Source organism: Sorex fumeus, unplaced genomic scaffold, assembly GCF_029834395.1.
Source record: "Sorex fumeus unplaced genomic scaffold, SorFum_2.1 ptg000047l, whole genome shotgun sequence".
Lineage (NCBI taxonomy): Eukaryota > Metazoa > Chordata > Mammalia > Eulipotyphla > Soricidae > Sorex > Sorex fumeus.
Window position 1 is genome coordinate 34,224,609 of NW_026606104.1, and position 17,437 is coordinate 34,242,045.

Genomic DNA, 17,437 nt, shown 5'->3' on the forward strand with positions numbered 1-17,437 from the left:
CCTGGTGTATATATGCACATTTACTCTATCTTCTTTGTCCATTCATCAGATAATGTGTACCTGTGTTGATTTCAAGTCTCGGCTGCTGTAATAAATGCAGCAATGAAGATGGGAGTCCAGATTATCTCCTTGGTGTAGTGCTTTTTGCTTCTTTTGGCTATATTCTCAAAAGCATCCCCACCACCAAAAAGGACCCTAAGCCCCTTGCTTTCCCTCTAATAACCACCATAGTGTTCACTAAGCCCCAGAGCCAGATTTCTTGTTTTTCGGGCCAGTTCATTTGCTTTAGTTACTTATATCTACACGAGTGAGATCATCCAGAAATTGTCTTTTACTACCATACTTATATCACTTAGCATAATTACAAGTTTCGTCAATTGAAATTGTCCGAGATGACACAATATCTTTTTTAATGACACCATAATATTCTGTTGAATATACCAATATAGATTGCTTTTGCATTCAGTCATCTCTCCACAAGTATTTAGATTGATTTTATATTTTAGCTATTGTGATAATGATATGAACATAGATGTGTAAATGTCCTTTTGAATTATTTTTTCATTAATAATTAGTGTTCTTTTGATTTTAAATATATGCCTAATATTGCTGGATCAATAGACTTTCCACTTTTATATCTTTTTATTCGGTGAGGCTCAGGGGACCATAGGAGGTTCTGGGGATCAAACTCAGGTCAGCATGTGCAAAGGCAAGCACTCTACCCACAGTACAATTGTTCCAGCCCCTTCCCATTTTTTTAAATTGGGTTGCTTGCTTTTGTGTTGTTGAGATGTACAAAAAATTTTGGGGGGGTTATATGTTAGATATTAACTCTTTGTAGACGCAAGATGTACAAATATCTCTCAGTTGTTAATCTGTCTTTTTGTTTCTGTGGTAGTTTCTTTCACTGTGTAGAAGACTGCCATTTTGATTCAGTCCCATTCCTTTTCTCTTGGTTGCCTTTCCATTAGTATTAAGGCTTCAGAAACATTCCTAATGCTGTGGTCCTAGTGTATCTCATCTATTCTCTCCTATGTATTTATTATGATTTTAGATATAATATCCAAGTCATTTGTTCATGGGTCTCCAGTTTTCCCAGCTCCTTTGTTTTCATGAAAAGCTCTTCTTTCCCATTGTGTGATCTTGACTCCTTTATCACAGATTAAGTGTCAACATAATGTGGCAAAGGCTCATGTTATTTTTCTTACACTAGAGGCCTTAATGAGCAAATGGGCAGTGGGTCCAGGGCCCAATCCCTAATAGACTTTCCCTTTCTCTTTCATTTACTCATTTATATCCAAATTTGGTCCCTAAAGCATCATCACATAATGAGACACTCACTGAGCAGAGTGGGTGGAGACTGGGTGATGCTGGGGTAGAGAGATAGGTTTATTGTCTTCATGGTACATGGGATAGAATTTGGAGCATAGGACAAGGGAGGTAATACAGAGAATTCGCCCTCTCATTCCATTCCTGGCACCGAGTGGCTGCTGGCCATGGTACTGCCCAGACCCCTGGCCAGAAGCAGAGAACCCCAAAGGAAGGAGCATCCTGGGAGATGTGGAGTCCCGAAAGGGCAGTCCCACCTCAGTCACCACTGTGTCCTGGGTGCCAGGGATAGCATCACTGCTGCAGTGAACAGTTAGCGTGGCTTGATCAGGCTGGGTAAGCTAGGTGGTACCCCCAAAACAGAGGAGATTTAGGAGGAAAAGCCAAAAAGCAAAGAGTGTGGTATGGGTGGATTTGGGAGTTGCTGGGGCCAGGCAGAAATGAGAGGGAACCCAGTCAAGCCTCCCAGTGGGTGGGCGAGAAGGGTAGAGGGAGGTGTGGGTGGGTGGGGGCACAGTCAGAGGGCCTACAGTCAGGGTCAGTGGGCCGAACGAACTGAGAGCAGCGCTTCCCGGTTGTCCGCTAGTGCCTGCTTGGCCAAGTAGCGCTCGCGCTTGATCTTGGTAGCCAGGCCGGCTGGCACGTCGGGCACGAGCCAAGCGATGAGGCTCAGGAAGAAGAACACCACGTGCTGGATAGAGACGGAGTCAAAGAGAGAAGGATCAACTTCACAATCTCAATTCATGGAGCGCTTACTAAGTGCAAGAGACACTATTCTGGATGCGTCTCATCGAATCCTCAACACGAATTTTGGTAGGTGGGTACAATTATACTTTTTTTTTTTACACGTGAAAGTGTTAAAAACATAAAGAGGGTATAATTTGCCCAAAGACACAGAGATGCCTAACCCCTTAACACTGGGAACCCTGTGTCCTGTTTTGTTTGGGGCCCACACTTGGTGGTGCTTACTCCTGGGACTGCACTCAGGGATCACTCCTGGCGGGCCGGAGGGACCATGTAGGGTGCTGGGGATGGAACCCAGGTTGGCCTCATACCTGCTGTGCTATCGCTCCTGCCCTAGAAGTAGGACTGGAGGGAATATTGAGCAAAGCTGGAGAACAGAAGCTTCCTCTCTCCCAGTCTGTTGCCAATAGATAATAATAATCATTGTGATATTAATTCACTTAGCACCCATGATGCCTTTATGTGCAAGTGCTTGGCACTGAATCCTCATAACTACTCTGTGCAGTAGATCCTGTTTTAGAATACATCACGCTGTGCAGGCAACCGTTGGCATTGCCTGCCCTGTTTGTTACCCAGGTCAGTCCAACATAGACACCTGTGCCTACCTCGAAGGCGATGATAAAGCCCAAGCGCACAGCCAGAAGTTTCCAGTAGAAGAGGGTGAGATTCCCCTGCGCGTCGCGAAAGGCCTTGTACCTGGGTTGCAAGGAACGCGGAGTTCTGCGAGGCTCTAGGAGGATCTCCACTCCGCGAGGTTGGCAAGTTCAGGATTTACAGGCTTCCAATTCTACGCGTCAATCCACTCCCAGACTCTGGTTCCCGCCCTCCCGGCTAGGCCCCGCCCCGCCGGTCCCATAGGCTCACCGTCCCGCCTCTTGGTAAGCCACGCCCCCAGAGGGGTGGTACTCCAGGTTCTGCCCCGCCCCCGTGGCACCTCGCCATTCGCCCGCCGGGCTCCGCGCTCCGCCTCCAGCAAACCCCACCCCTTGGGGGGCCTTCCCCGGCAGACAGAATCCGTCCTCCCGCACGCACGTCTCTAACCCCAGCCACTGGTGGGGAGCCCATTGTGTCTCCCACCTGCAGGGTGTGTGGTTGCCCTGGGCAAGGTAGGCGGGAGGTGCTGGCGCCAGCGTGAAGTTGATGTAGCCGCGCAGCTGGCTGTGCTGTTCGTACTGGTACAGGAGACGCGGCAGAAAGTCTGAGGTGAAGGCGATGAGGAAAGCCTGCAGGATCCAGGACGCGCAGGCCTTCAGGGGCCAGTCTCCTAATTCACCCCCATCTGGATCCAACCTTAATACCCAGAATCCTAGCCCTATGCCGCTACTGCCCCAGCTCTGAGTCTGATTTCCAGCGTTAGCCTCTATTCCTGAGCTCCCTTTCCAGTCTCTGTTCTCCCTCTCGCCCCCTGCCCGACTGTACTCCCTGTCTTTGCCCCACACTCACATTCACAATGACTGAGAGATGGGCCATGGCTTCAAGCAGGAGCAGCCAGATCCCAATGCCCTGAGCCCGCTCAGCCACTGGCCTCCGGTACTCGCAGACGAATTTGTGGGCGTCCAGGCGGATCTCCACCCAGTTGTTGAGCAGAGCAAACAGGGGCGCCAGTGGGAAGGCTGCCACGAAGATGGTGATAAACCCAAACTGCAGCACTGGAAGGAGGGAAGTATCAGGCCTAGCGTGCCTCCAGGACCTTCCTGTGCCAGCCAGGGAGCTGAGGGGTCTGGGACCACAGGACACTGCTCACCCATTTCCAGGTATTCATCGAACAGGCCCTCACACTCGATGAGCTCATAGTCCTCCTCCCAGCGCCGCAGCTCCTGCCCGATTTGGGTGTCCCGCAGTCCTGCCAGTTGCCTTTTCTGCCACCAGGCCTTCAGCTTCCTGGGGAGGGAGTGCCGGGAGACCAGATGGTGCCGTTTCTACTGTGACATTGGGACTCATTCCCAATTCACAGATGAGAAAACGGGGGCTCAGAGACCTTGCCTAGGGCTCTCCAAGTTATAAGTGGTGCAGCCAAGGTTCAAATCCAAAGTATTGGATTTGGGGTGTGGGGCTCTTTCCTCTGCTACCTTCACGCTCATTATTCGTCGGTGGAGTCATGTCCCTCTCAAAATGGTAATAGCCCTTTTTCCTGTTCCCTATTTCATTTAATCCTCTCAACTTTTTTTTTTTTGGTAGGGGGGGGCATACCCAGTGATGGTCAGGGCTTACTCCTGGCTCTGCGCTCAGGGATCACTCATAAGGGTGCTCAGAGGACCACACGTGCTTCTAGGGGTCAGTCACATGTAAGGCAAGTGCTTTACCTGTTTGTTGTACTATCTCTTTCAACTTGCTTTGAAAGGTGTTACTGACTCCCCCATATATAGAGACAAGAAAACTGATGCAAAGCCACAGAACGTATAAGGAGCAGAACTGGGGCTTATGTCTCTGTCTTCTGAACCCCTAAAAACAGTGTTTTTTGGTTTCATTCTCAAAGGAGTCCTCCCCAGGGCCTGGCTTGGCTCTCCCCAGTGCCCCCTGTCTGCTCCCATACTCACGGTAGGACGAACTCCTCCATGTTGCTGACCAGCTGTTTGCCCACCATGATGATGAAAAGCTGCTGAGCGAGCTCGAGAAGGCAGCCTCCAGGGCCGCACTGTGGTCGGGAGACACAGGGCACCTCACTCAGGGCTGAGGGGTCATGCAGGAGGGCCCCTACCCCCATCAGATGGAACAAAGCCCCTGCTCTTTAGAGGCCAGAGGGAGACCCAGCCCCTGCCAGACCTAAGGGTCTGACACCACCACCCCACCACCCCCCAGTGCCAGTGGAGGGTTACTCACATCCTCATTTCGCAGGCCGAGCAGCGTGCCGTATTGACCAGGGTATCCCACAAACCTGTAGGCCCACGAAACCTGTTGGCAATGCACCCTCTTTTCTGAGTGAGTTGGTTTGTTTTGTGGTGTTGGGAGCTATCCCTGGCTCTGTGCTTAGGAGTGAGCCCTGGCAGTGCTCGGGCTACCATATGTACAGCCAGGGATTTAAACTGGGGTTATCTGGGCAAGGTAAACACCTTAATGCCTGGACTATCTCTCCAAACCCAACACCCTCCTTTCTGGAGCCAGGCCATGACTACATCCACACTGAGACTACCCTCCAGCACCCCCACAACGCTCCTGACCATTCTCCCTCACACTGACTTCACACTCGGGTGACAGGGCTGCAAGATGGCCTTGATCACCCTCTTACCCCCCAGAACCCCAGCAGAATACCCACACATTTCTTAGAACCGTGGCCTGCACCAGCTGCTCAGTCCATGAAAAACCAAGGGTTGATTACCTTGGGGTGTATCTGGACTAGGAAGAGTGTCACATTGCTAAAGATCAGCTTCCTTCGGTGATTCTCTCTCCTGTTCTCACCAAATGACCAGGGTATTTACCCAGTAATACAATCTCTGGGATTCGAGCCCTCTTGGACTTTTTTTTTCTCTTTTTGGGTCACACCCGGCAATGCACAGGGGTTACTCCTGGCTCTGCATTCAGGAATCACTCCTGGAGGTGCTCAAAGGACCATATGGGATGCTGGGAATCGAACCTGGGTCAGCCACGTGCAAGGCAAACACCCTACCCGCTGTGCTATGGCTCCATCCCCCGGCCGACCCCAGTTCAATTCCTCTGCCCCGCTGGAGAGCCTGGCAAGCTACCAAGAGTATTGCGCCCGCACAGCAAAGCTGGCAAACTACCCATGACATATTAGATATGCTAAAAACAGTAACAAGTCTCACAATAGAGATGTTACTGGTGCCCACTCGAGCAAATCGATGAACAATGGGAGGACAGTGCTACAATGCTACAGTACTTGGACTCCTAAACCTCAATGAAAATTAGCAGCTCCATGATGTAGCAGATAGTACAGTGTAGGACATCTGTCTTGCACGCGGCTGACCTGGGTTCACTCCCTGGCATCCAATATGGTCCCTCAAGCCCCACCAGGAGTAATTCCTCTTTGCAGAGCCAGGAGTAACCCCTGAGCACTGCCTGGTGTGGTCAACAAGCAACAACAACAAAAATTAGCAATTCCTGGGGCTGGATATTACAGCAGGCAGAACACTTGTCCTGTATGTCAGCAGCCTTGGTCTGATCCCCGGCACTCCATATGGTCCCGTAAGTGATTGCCAGGAGTGATTCTGAACACAGAGCCAGAGCCAGGAGTAAATCCTGAGCACTGCCAGATGTCCCCCTATTACTCATCCTCAAAAAAAAAAAAAATGGAAAAAAAAATTAGCAGCTCCTGAGGTTGGAGATGTAGCTTAGGCTGTCTGCCTTGCATGTGTGAGGCCCTAGGTTTGACACCTGGCACCACACACACACACACACACACACACACACACACACACACACACACACGGTATCTTGAAGGAAAAACCCTGGCCTGGTTCATCTGTGCTCCCAGTCCAGGGTGCTCAGTGAAAAGTCCTCCACAAAGAGGGCAATGAACCCATACTGCAGCACTGGGAGATGAGTGCCTTAGGCCTGGGTCACCCAGGGCAGCTTGAATGGCAAATGAATTTGGGTATTAAAGTTTCACATCTCCCCAGTAAAGGGCCGAGGAGCTACAGCTGAGAACACTGAAGGCCAAGGCCAGCAGGAGCCATTTCCAGGTCAACGGCAAGACCATGGTGGAGAAAAATCTGGAGGCTCAAAGATGCTGCCCTGTGCTGGGCCACTTCCCTGAGAGGCAATCACTTTGGGGGGTAGGGCAGGAGGGGTCCTCACCTGCCTTTGAAGAAGGCCACATAGAAGGGCGAGGAGTAGAAATTGACAAACTGAAAGATGAAGACTTTGAGAGTGAAGGCATCTTCATGGAGGGTCTGAGTTCTGTGCATCTCTGGGCAGAGGGAAGAGTAGGTCAGAGGTCTACTGAGTACAAGGCGCCCACTGGGCAAACCTTGTTGCTTTTGCCTGTAGCCTGCCTTTCCTCTAATGCCAGTCATGCATCCCTGGCTATCCTCACTGGAAGATGACAAAGGAGGCTGGGGATACCAAGTGGGAGTTGCAGATTTTGAGGTACAGTGAGTCCTACTGCAGGGCTCCCAGTTCCCAATGGATTCCAAGACACTCATGCGTCCCCTTTCCTTCACTCACCCCATCTGGTGAGCTGTTCAGCCAGCGAGGTATAGACCTGGCCCAGGAGCAGGATCAATACCAAGTTGAGCACGGTGCTGCTGATGTTGGCAATGTTGCCAGCCTAGATAGGGCAATTGGTACCACTTGGGCCTGGCCCTGCAGAGGGCTGAAAGATATGCTGAGAATTCCACCGTGGGCCTGGAGCCTACAGCTGTGTTTCCACCCTCCACTGACCTCAAGGGGCACTCACCTGGGTCATGAGGACAGGGTTGCCTGTGTGGAACATGGCAATGCTGATGATGCCACGGTAAATGATGACAGACACCAGGAAGATCATCACCACGCAGAGCTGGGGGCCAGCAAGGGAAGACATCAGAGCTGGAGGGCAGGCATCAGATCCCAGGCCAGCCTGCAGGGGACAGTACCGGACAGAGCAAGAGCCGAAAGCCACCTCACCATGATGAGGATGGCAGCAGAACCAGTGAGCAGGCGGGGAAGGCGGGAGAGGGGTGGGAAGTAGGGCTCCCTCAGGCCTGTCACTGGGTTCCGGGCCATCTGTGGGGCCAGCGCAGCAAATTCTGGGCGAGGGCACTCCTGTCAGAGGGGCGACAGAAATGTACATCATAAAATTGAAGATTGGGTGTCAGGCCAGAAGAATGAGGATACTTCCTGCCATTTTTACCTGCATAAAGAGTTCTGCAAGTACAGAAATGAGGGCAGATTTCCTGCCCCTCCTCCCCCATGACACATACACACACAACCATGGTGCCAGGGATTAAACCCAGGGCCCCACACGTGTGAGGCATGTCCTCTACCACTCGCTTATTCTTAGCTCCTGATTCTTTTTTTTTTTTATTCCATAGGACCTTTATCCCCCAAGGCCTTGCAAAGACCCTCGGTGGATGGATGGGTAGTTGGATGAGTGGATGGAGGAGTGAATGGATTGGTGGATGAATGGGTAGATGGAAGGATAATGAATAAACAACAAGTTGGTATACATGTGGGAGAGGATTGGATCAAGCAATGGATGCATGGACAGGGGGTGGACAGATGAGTAGGTAAGATGGACAATGAACAAGCCTCTGTAACTGGGCAAATAACGGGTAGCTGGAGAGTTGGGTGGTGGCTCACTGGGTGGTGAGGGGAATGTGGCCCCCCTTCCTCCCTTTTCCAAGCAGCTTTTCTTTTTGAGACCTTGCTGAACCTCATCAAATCTTCTATCAGCTTGAAGCCAGAGCATGGTGGCAAAGGCACGTGAGGAGAGGTCAGATTTGAATCCTAAGACGTTGGCCTCCAAATTCTGCACTCTGGGTGCAGAATTTGTGCCCCCACTGCCCATGCATGTGGTGCCTACACACATGTCACCTGCATCTCTCTCCCCTCTTGAGATGTGGATTTTCATACTTGAATGTTGGGATGTGTATTGGCTCTCTCTTCTCTGGAGAAGCCCTGTTCTCCCTCAAGCACTTATCAACTTACCTCTTCTGTCTCTTTACTTCCCCTACAAACTTACTATACCTCACAGGCACACACACACAAACACACACACACACACACACAAAAAAAAAAAAACACCACCAAGGTCTTTGCTTTTCCCAGCCTGCCTTATGGCCTCTGTGAAGCCCAGGGAGCAGAGTATGGCTCTGGAGGAGGGCTGAGCCTAACCCCACCTCCTCTTCCTGGAAGTCACTGCAGTCCCAGTGGTGGGCCAGGGTGGTGCTTTTCCGCTTCCAGTGCTCCAGGAAGGCCATGGCCCAGAAGGACATGAAGATGCTGAAGAACACGGTCCCTGGATGATCAAACAGGTAGCCCATCTATGGAAGCGTAGAGGGCACATGGCAGGGCTTGGAATTGCCTTCCCAGCCGCCATGCCCAGGGCCTGGGTCCCAAATGCCTCCTCTGTCCCTTGCTCTCCACTCTGGCTTACCCTAGCCATGGGGCAGATCTCAGAAATGTTCCATGTGGCACAGGTATCACAGAGTGGGCACATGAGGTAGGTACCCCCACTGGCACAGATCTCTTCCCTATGAACAAAAAGTGTCATCCTGAGAAGGTTTAGCCCCAACCAGTCAGCGAACCCAACCCATCACCCAGCCTTCCCACACACAGCCACTCACGCTGGTGTGTTGGTGTCCATGGTCATAAGGCCAGAGAGGAAGACCAAAGTGCCCACAAGGGCAGCAGGCAGCAGCCAGGCTGTGTAGAAGCCTATGAGGGTGACAGAGAGCTCAGGAACCCCCATCTCTGTCCTTGACCGAGCTTCCCATCCCAGAGACAGACTCACCTAGCCAGGCAAAATAGATGGCCACCTTCTCCCCAAAGTACTCTCGTACATGGTCCAGGGGCTGGTATTTGTACCAGCATCCCCAGCGGGCCCAGTACGAGTAGAGCAATTGGCGAGGGTTCAGGTCTGCACCAGGCACCTGGTACCCCGGCAGTTCAAAGGGGCCCTAAGGAAGCAAAGAGGAAGGGCTAAGGGAAGACCTCCCCCACCCTTGTCTCAGCTGAGCTTGGGCTGTCTCTACCTCGTGCAGTGGGAAAGCTGCCGTGTAGACTCCTTCCACCAGAAGCCGGGCAATGCCCATCTCTGCCCATTTCTGCTTCCCATACAGTGTGCGGGCCAAGATCTCTGCCACCTGCCGGAAAGAATTCTGGAGTGACTTGCACCCTTTACCGTCCCACGTGGACCCTCCAGGGACAGTGTCTTACCACTCGGTGCCTCTGTGTGTTGGAGAAGTAAGAGTCGTGGCAATCGCTGCCCAGGAATCTGTGGCCAGAGCAGGGGTTAGAAACAGAGTCTTCTGACCAACCCGAGAACTAACACAAAGGGAGTTTAGTCTCTCGGCTGAGTGACCTCTGAGAGCCCATGGACTCTCTACAGAGCTCAGCCTGGCTGGGTGTGTCTAGGGAGGTGTGAAACCTAAAGGGAATCCTAAAGGGAGTCAATCAGAAATTGCCTTGGAGATAGCGCGGAGGAGACCGAGCCTAGTGGGTGCTAAGCGGGTTGCAGACTCCCACCCCACTCTAAGGCCCCTCTCGGAGGCCCCCAGCCCCGCCCCTCCATAACCACGCCCCTTTAGAGGCCCCGCCCACTCGGGCCCCGCCTCCTCGAGACCACTCCCCCTCACTTGTCTAGCTTGGAGCGCCGGAAGGTGCAGGTGTAGAAGTCCAGGGGCTTGTTGGGCACGTGCTGCTGGAGGGGGTTGCGCAAGCGCAGGCGCAGCAGCAACTCGGCCGAGCCGTCCGAATCCGGGTTGGGTCGAGCCTGAGGAAGCAGCACAGGGTCACGGGCCTCCGGGAGGACTCGGCCCCGGGGGCTTGGTTCCGCCCAGGCCCGCGGCGCCCACCTGCAGCGGTGCACGCAGGCTCAGTTCTTCGGCGTAGAACACGAGCAGCTCCCAGGGCGCGCTCAGCTTGGCGAAGTGCAGGGCGCGGGCGCCGCGCTCTACGGAACTGCGCTCCTGAGGGATGGGGAAGGGGGGTCCAGGTGGGCCAGAACTCCGAGGCCCTCCCCTCGCGACGCTAAAGGGACCAAACACTGGCCGGGAAGCGCCCGGCTGGCGATGCCGATCAGTAACGCGCGCGCTTGGAGTGGCCGGAGGGATAGCGCCGTGGGAAGGGCGCTGGCCTCGCATGAGGTTCGACCCCCAGCATCTCCAGGAGTGAACTCTGACTGCAAAGCCAAGCATCACCGGGTGTGACAACAAAACAAACAAAAAGGGCTTTGAGGAGCCAGAGAACTCAAAAATAGGCTGGAGTGCAGGCTTTGCATCCCGGACTTGATCCCCGCATCACATGGCTCACTGAGCAACACCGGGTGTGCCCCCTTCCCCAAAAATAATAAAAAGAGAAAAGGCTTCTTTGTTTGAAATTCAACCGAGGCGAGAACTGCACCCTCATTTTAAAAAACGTGGAGATAAACACTGAGTAAGCAGCCTTTAATTAGTGGCTGATATGTCCAGTTATTGGGCATCTCCGCGCGTTGTGCACTTGACCCATTTAATTATCACGGTATGGGGCCAACACTACGACAAAGCTCACCCGCCTCGCCCCCGCCCTTGCGGTGCTGATGCTCGAGCAGGTCGGGGCTGGCTCACCTCCTCCAGGAGCAGCCCCGCCGCGAGCAGGTTCCGCTGGAATTTATCCCGCCAGCGTCGCTGCAGGAGGCGCTGTCGCTCTGTCCGCCGCGGGGGTCTCAGTTTCTCCTCCCACACGAGCACGAAGTCTGGGCCGGGAGAGGGAGAGAGGGCGGAAGGGCAGTTAGGAAGGGTCCGTCCTGCATGGCTCCACGTTCATCCCAGGTGTGGGGCGGGTGCTGGGTTTACCAATCCCACCAAAACCGAAACGAAAAGAAATCGACTATTGGACCAGAGGGATAGTATAGCGGGCGCAGTGCTTGCTCGCCTGGATTCAATGTCCAGAACCGCATATGGTCGCCAACCAGGCGTGAGCCCTGAGCACAGGCAGATGTCATCCAAACCCCAAACAGCAACAACAATCAAAAGACTGGTGATAGGTGTGGTGTAACAACATTGTATGCCTGAAACATTAGTATTAACGTACTGTAAATCAAGAGAAGGAAGGAAGGAAGGAAGGGAGGGAGGGAGGGAGGAAGAAAGGAAGGAAGGAAGGAAAGAAGGAAGGAAGGTAGCAATTCCAGTTCTGGGTTTTTGAAATCATTAACTCAAAAATTTATCTACCCCCAATGTTTATTTTATTTATTTTATTATATATATATTTTTTGCTTTTTGGATCACACCTGGGGATGCTCAGGTGTTACTCCTGGCTCTACACTCAGGAATTACTCTTGGTGGTGCTCCGGGGACCATATGGGATGCTGGGAATGGAACCTGGGTCGGCCACGTGCAAGGCAACCGCTCTACCCGCTGTGCTATCACTCTAGCTCCCCAATGTTTATTTTTTTTAAAGGGGATCACCTCCCCGTAATTCCAGGAAGCCTTGGCAGTTATGCCACTTCCAGCCCCATGTAAGCTCATCTACTGACCATGCTCCAGAGATCATAAATAAATCTCAAAAGAAACCAACAAGTGCTAAAAATCCCTAGGACACCTGAGACATCTGGGGCACCTGAGGGGAGTGGGCCCTGGGCTGGTCCCCCCAAATAGAGCCTTGGAAGCCATTGGCTCCCACACTGCAAAATCGCCATGCTTCTGGCCGGACTCCATCTCAGGACCAAGCTTCACCCAGAAATTAATTTGCTGAAAATTCGGTTATGCAAGTCTTTCTGAGTAAAATCTCCAGGGTTTCTAGGAGTTCGGATGGGCTACCTCTGCCCACTTCCCTGTATTTCTGGAAGCTCTGGCAGTCTTGTCTACAACCTAAAGCCTCTGCCCAGTTAAAATTTTAACTTCAACTCTGTCACCCACTTAAAAAAGTTCTAGACTTGGGGCTGGAGTGATAGCACAGCGGGTAGGGCATTTGCCTTATACCCGACCGACCCAGGTTCGATTCCCAGCATCCCATATGGTCCCCGAACATCGCCTGGAGTAATTCCTGAGTGCAGAGTCAGGAGTAATCCATGGGCATCGCTGGGTGTGACTTAAAAAGAAAAAAAAAGTTCTGGACTTCCTGAAGCGTGTAGCTCTGGACATCTCCAAGCTCTACACCACTGATAACCGTGTAGTAGCACTCCAGATTGGACGGATGATGGAAGTAACATAGAAAGCAATGAATCTCAACTAATCAAACAGTAACATAGAAGGCTTAACCTGTAACAACATCTTTGTAATCCCTCATACTAGGACTAAACACGTCTGTGGTGAGATACAATTTACACTAATTTTCCTCTAAGAATATATTTTTAATCATTCCATTAGCAATTTATTGATGACAAGCAATAGAAAATAAATTATTGTGGACCTTCTATGGGGTAGGCTTAAGGCTTGGAGACAATGATGGAGGGAAGGTGATAATGGTGTTAGAATAATGAATGTCTATAACAAATCATGAACAACTTTGCAAATCACATTGCTTATGTAAAGTGTAGAAGAAAAAATTTACATAAGTAGACCTTACCTATTTCATGTAAACTTTAAAATGTATTAGCACAGAATTTCTTTCAAAGTTTTATTAAAGACAGGTAAGGCATAATCATTATGACAATAAGATCCAAATAAAAAATAAAATTTAATGCAACACATTTTAGATTGGTGTGGAGCAATAGCACAGCAGGTAGGGTGTTTACCTTGCACGCGGCCGACCCAGGTTCGATTTCTCTGACCCTCTTGGAAAGCCCAGCAAGCTACCAAGAGTATCTCGCCGAACAGCAAAGTCTGGCAAGCTACCCGTGATGTATTCGATAAGCCAAAAACAGTAACAAGTCTCACAATTTGTTGTGAGACTTTACTGGTGCCCACTCAAGCAAATCGATGAACAACGGGAGGACAGTGCTACATTTTAGATTCTAGAGTTGAGAACTTTTCTTATGGAAATGAAAACAAGCTTTTAAAAAAATAGGTGGGGGAAATCATTGCAGCAAGAGGTACTGGGACTAGTTGGAAGGAGAAACTGTCCCTTGCAAGCAACATACAGTGGCCTATGGGTTTTTTCGGAAAGAAAGGAGGATTTAATTAGCAACATGTTTTTGGCTACTGTGGTCACTCTAATGAGGCAAGAGTGAGAGCCCTGTCTAGCCCAAGTCTCACCGATTTTGGTTTTCCCATCACGGAAAAAGTTGCCCCTGGAGTCTGGGGCATAAATGTTGTGTGGAGCTTGGAGACAGTGGGGGTCCGGGTCCCTGTCCTCTGCACCATCGTTATCCTAGGAGCAGCGGGACAGAGGGAGGGAGGCAGGACTTAGTGCAGGTGCCAGGAGCTGCTCCACCAGCCCAGCTGGGCCTCGCCTCCCTCCGCCCACCAGCCCACCCACCTCCGGCTAAATATAAAGTGCAACAAGGCAGGCACTTCGCTGGACCCTTCTCCCGCCTCTGCACCATTCGCAGCCCAAGAACCATCATAGCAACTCCACCTCGGAGAGAGCAGTTAGAGGATCCTTAACCTGGTGCCTGTGCTAGACGTTTCCCACACCCTTGCTGCTTTACAACTCCAAGACGGAAGCTACTGTTAGATAACAGATGAACAAGCAGCAAATACAGCCAACAGTTTATAAAGACCACAGCTAACCTCCCCATTTGCTCCCAGGATCCACCCTATTTTAGAATACAGTGGGACACCTACTGTGCCCCAGGTCACTGTCCCAGTCTCTGGGGGCTGAGGTTACAGGGAGGGGTGCTCCTCCCAGCCTGGCCCTCTTGAGACTCTTCATGGCTCCAACTTGTCCTGGGCTCTGAACCTCTGTCTCTATCTGGGTACCGCTGCCCTACACACACACACACACACACACACACACACACACACACACACACACACACTGGTCTGTGTCTGGCACCAAGCTGCCCAGGAAGTTAGGAGATCCAGGGCTCCCATCCCCACCTTGGACTCACCCAAGGCCCTGAAGGTCCACCCAACAGCCTTTGCAGGTCCAGCTCCTGTGTCCCCTTCCTCATCACGAGTCACACTTACCTGGGGTGTTCCCTGTTGCCCACCAAGGATCCTTGGGCAGGCAGCAGGCAGCAGCTTCACTTACCAGCTCATCCTGGGCTGGAAAGGGTGGGGGAGGAGGAAAGGGGGGAGATAGGGAGGGGGGGAGGGCATCAGTATGATTTCCCCTCCTACAGGCAGCCCCAGGCTTCTGGTTGGAAAAGCTGGGAGGACAGGTGGGCACTGGGGAGTTGAACCCAAATGACAACACGGTGGCGGGGGTGGGTGGGGGAGGATGCAGAGCTTAGGGGCTTAGGGCTGCTTCAGGGTCTGCCATCTTGGGCAAACTTGACCCTCTCTCCTCTCTGGGACCCTGATTCCAAGCCCATTGGCAGCAATAATACTTTTTAAAAATCACTCCCATAGGGATGCAGTGAGGTGATGGTGGGACATTCCAAATGAGATTTCTTTCCCACAGTTCTGGAGATTGGAAGGTCAAGACCAAGGTGTGGCATGGCCAGACCTAGGGAGCTCTGTGGTGCTCTGTCTTTGTCTCTGTCTCTGTCTCTGTGTCTCTCTGTCTCTCTGTCTCTGTCTCTCTCTCTCTCTGTCTCACTTTCTTTTTCTCTCTCTCTATTCTCCCCGTGGCTTGGGGATCACACCCAGTGGTGCCTAGGGGACCATTTGATGATGCTGAGAATGGAACCAGAGGCTTCCCCTAGAAACATGCACCCCACCCCTGTGAACCATCTCTGGGGGCTCTCAGTCATGGTAGCTCTGCCCCCATTACCTGTTCGCCTCCCAAAGACCCAATTACCTCACTCTGGGATTAGGAAGTTTACATAGACATTGGGGGAGGGGAATATATTTGGTCTAAGTATTCTGTGTCTGTAGGGAAGGGGCTGAGGCTCCTGAGAGTTTAGGCTCCCAAGGGGGCATGGAAACAAGCCCCTGGGCAGCAGCACATTACCCAGACCCCCACCCCATGCCCCAGAAGGTGAGTCCCTCTTCCCAGAGCCCAGCCATCCAAATGAAAAGGCAACTTCCAGGTGTTCTGCCCCACCCAGGAATGGCCTCTGTCTCCAAGGCCCTAGCCAAGTTTTACCTGGAGCCCAGACTCTCCTTCACTGAGGGTGCTGCACTCAAATTGGTGGCATCCAGTGCAAAATGACTGAACATCTTTTGAGCACTTCAAGATGGCAACCGAAGAGCCTTAGATCCAGCGTGGGGCACCTACAAGTATGGGGTCCTGGGGACTGCTCAGGTGGGAGCCAGGAAGCTGAGTATGGGCACACTCAGTGTTCTCTCCAGTTTGTCCCCTGCTCACCACATGCAAGCCCTGTTAGTAGAAGAAATATGACTCTAGTTCATCTTCTAGGGGGGCTCCTACACAGTATCTCTGGGGCTGGACTGCAGGAGCTAGGGAAGAAAACCTGGGGTGTAGGGCACTGGGTCCTAGCCCTAACATCTGCCCTACATGTTCTTGTTACCCAGGGAGGTGGCAGCAGGACCTGCTCACATCTGACTGGGTACAGGGGGAAGCCAGCCAGCTGGCCCTGGGGAAGGGCAAGAGCAACCAGAAATTGTGGCTCCAGAAGTTTCCTTTTTTTTAATTATTTTTTTGGGGGGTCACACCTGGGGGCGATGCACAGGGGTTACTCCTGGCTCTGCATTCAGGAATTACTACTGGCGGTGCTCAAGGGACCATATGGGATGCTGGGAATCGAACCCGGGTCAGCCGTATGCAAGGCAAATGCCCTACCCGCTGTGCTATTGCTCCAGCCCCACAGAAGTTTCCTTTTGAGGAGAGGCTCACGCCCAGAGACAACTGACTGGGACATGGGTAGCTGGTGGTTCCCCATCAGGCTCAGGGTCACCCCCACTAGATCCCCCTATTTTTTTCTCTGCCTTGGTGGGACAAGATCTATTGGGCCTAATAACCAAGGGGCTCAGTGGATGCCAGCTGTCTGAACACAGAGCTAGATCCAGAGAGAGTACAGGACATAAGGCACTCGCCTTGCTTGTAGCTGTGTGGCTGCAAGTCCTGTCTGAATCCCTGGCACCATGTAGAGTCCCCTAAGCACTGACAGGGGGCACTCCTGAGATCAGAGACAGGAACAGTTCTAGATAGATAAAAACATGAAAGCTGTGGGCCCCATGGGCTGGGGCTGGGGGTCCTGCCCCGGGACATTCTTTCTCTGGGGTATAGAATCTCAGTTCTCAGATAGGAACCTCAGTTGAGGTATGAAGAATCTGAATCAGCTCTTTGTTGTTGGTTTTTTGTTTGTTTGTTTGTTTTGCTTTTTGGGTCACACCCAGCGATGCACAAGGGTCACTCTTGGCTCATGCACCAGGAATTACTCCTGGTGGTGCTCGGGAGACCATATGGGATGCTGAGACTCGAACCTGGGTTTGTCGCGTGCAAGGCAAACGCCCTACCCGCTGTGCTATCGCTCCAGCCCCTAAATCAGCTCTTTGAACCTTTGGAGGTTTGAAGTAGACACAGGTTAAACCCAAGAGTCAGGATGGAAGGGTGTTTGCTGAGCCGGGATCATGTGCAAGGGCTCCAGCGAGTGCCACGAGGGAGGGGTGCAATAATTGGGGGGCACATGCTGGTGTGTGGGAATCCAGGGCTATGCCTAGGAGGGTGGGGGTAAGGGCTGCTAGTGCTGGCGCCAGAGCCATAGTACAGCAGGTAAGGTGTTTGCCTTGCACATGCCAACCCAGGTTTGACCCCCAGCATCCCGAGCCTCTCCAGGAGT

At 52.1% G+C, this 17,437-nt stretch overlaps 1 protein-coding gene across 1 annotated transcript; it reads right to left on the reverse strand.

The window, feature by feature from the left end:
- Positions 1-1,839: 1,839 nt before the first annotated feature.
- ANO7 (anoctamin 7) lies at positions 1,840-14,789 on the reverse strand. Its single transcript, XM_056123236.1, has 22 exons — positions 14,639-14,789; positions 13,842-13,956; positions 11,274-11,401; positions 10,524-10,637; positions 10,305-10,441; positions 9,886-9,943; positions 9,702-9,812; positions 9,461-9,626; positions 9,294-9,384; positions 9,104-9,200; positions 8,847-8,990; positions 7,633-7,770; positions 7,427-7,525; positions 7,195-7,297; positions 6,826-6,937; positions 4,894-4,948; positions 4,611-4,708; positions 3,818-3,954; positions 3,517-3,722; positions 3,151-3,296; positions 2,679-2,769; positions 1,840-2,020 (listed from the first exon to the last, which is right to left on the reverse strand). Exons 1-22 carry the CDS (start codon positions 14,699-14,701, stop codon positions 1,868-1,870), a joined length of 2,562 nt encoding a protein of 853 aa, XP_055979211.1. The 5' UTR covers positions 14,702-14,789; the 3' UTR covers positions 1,840-1,867.
- Between the last annotated feature and the right edge of the window lie 2,648 nt (positions 14,790-17,437).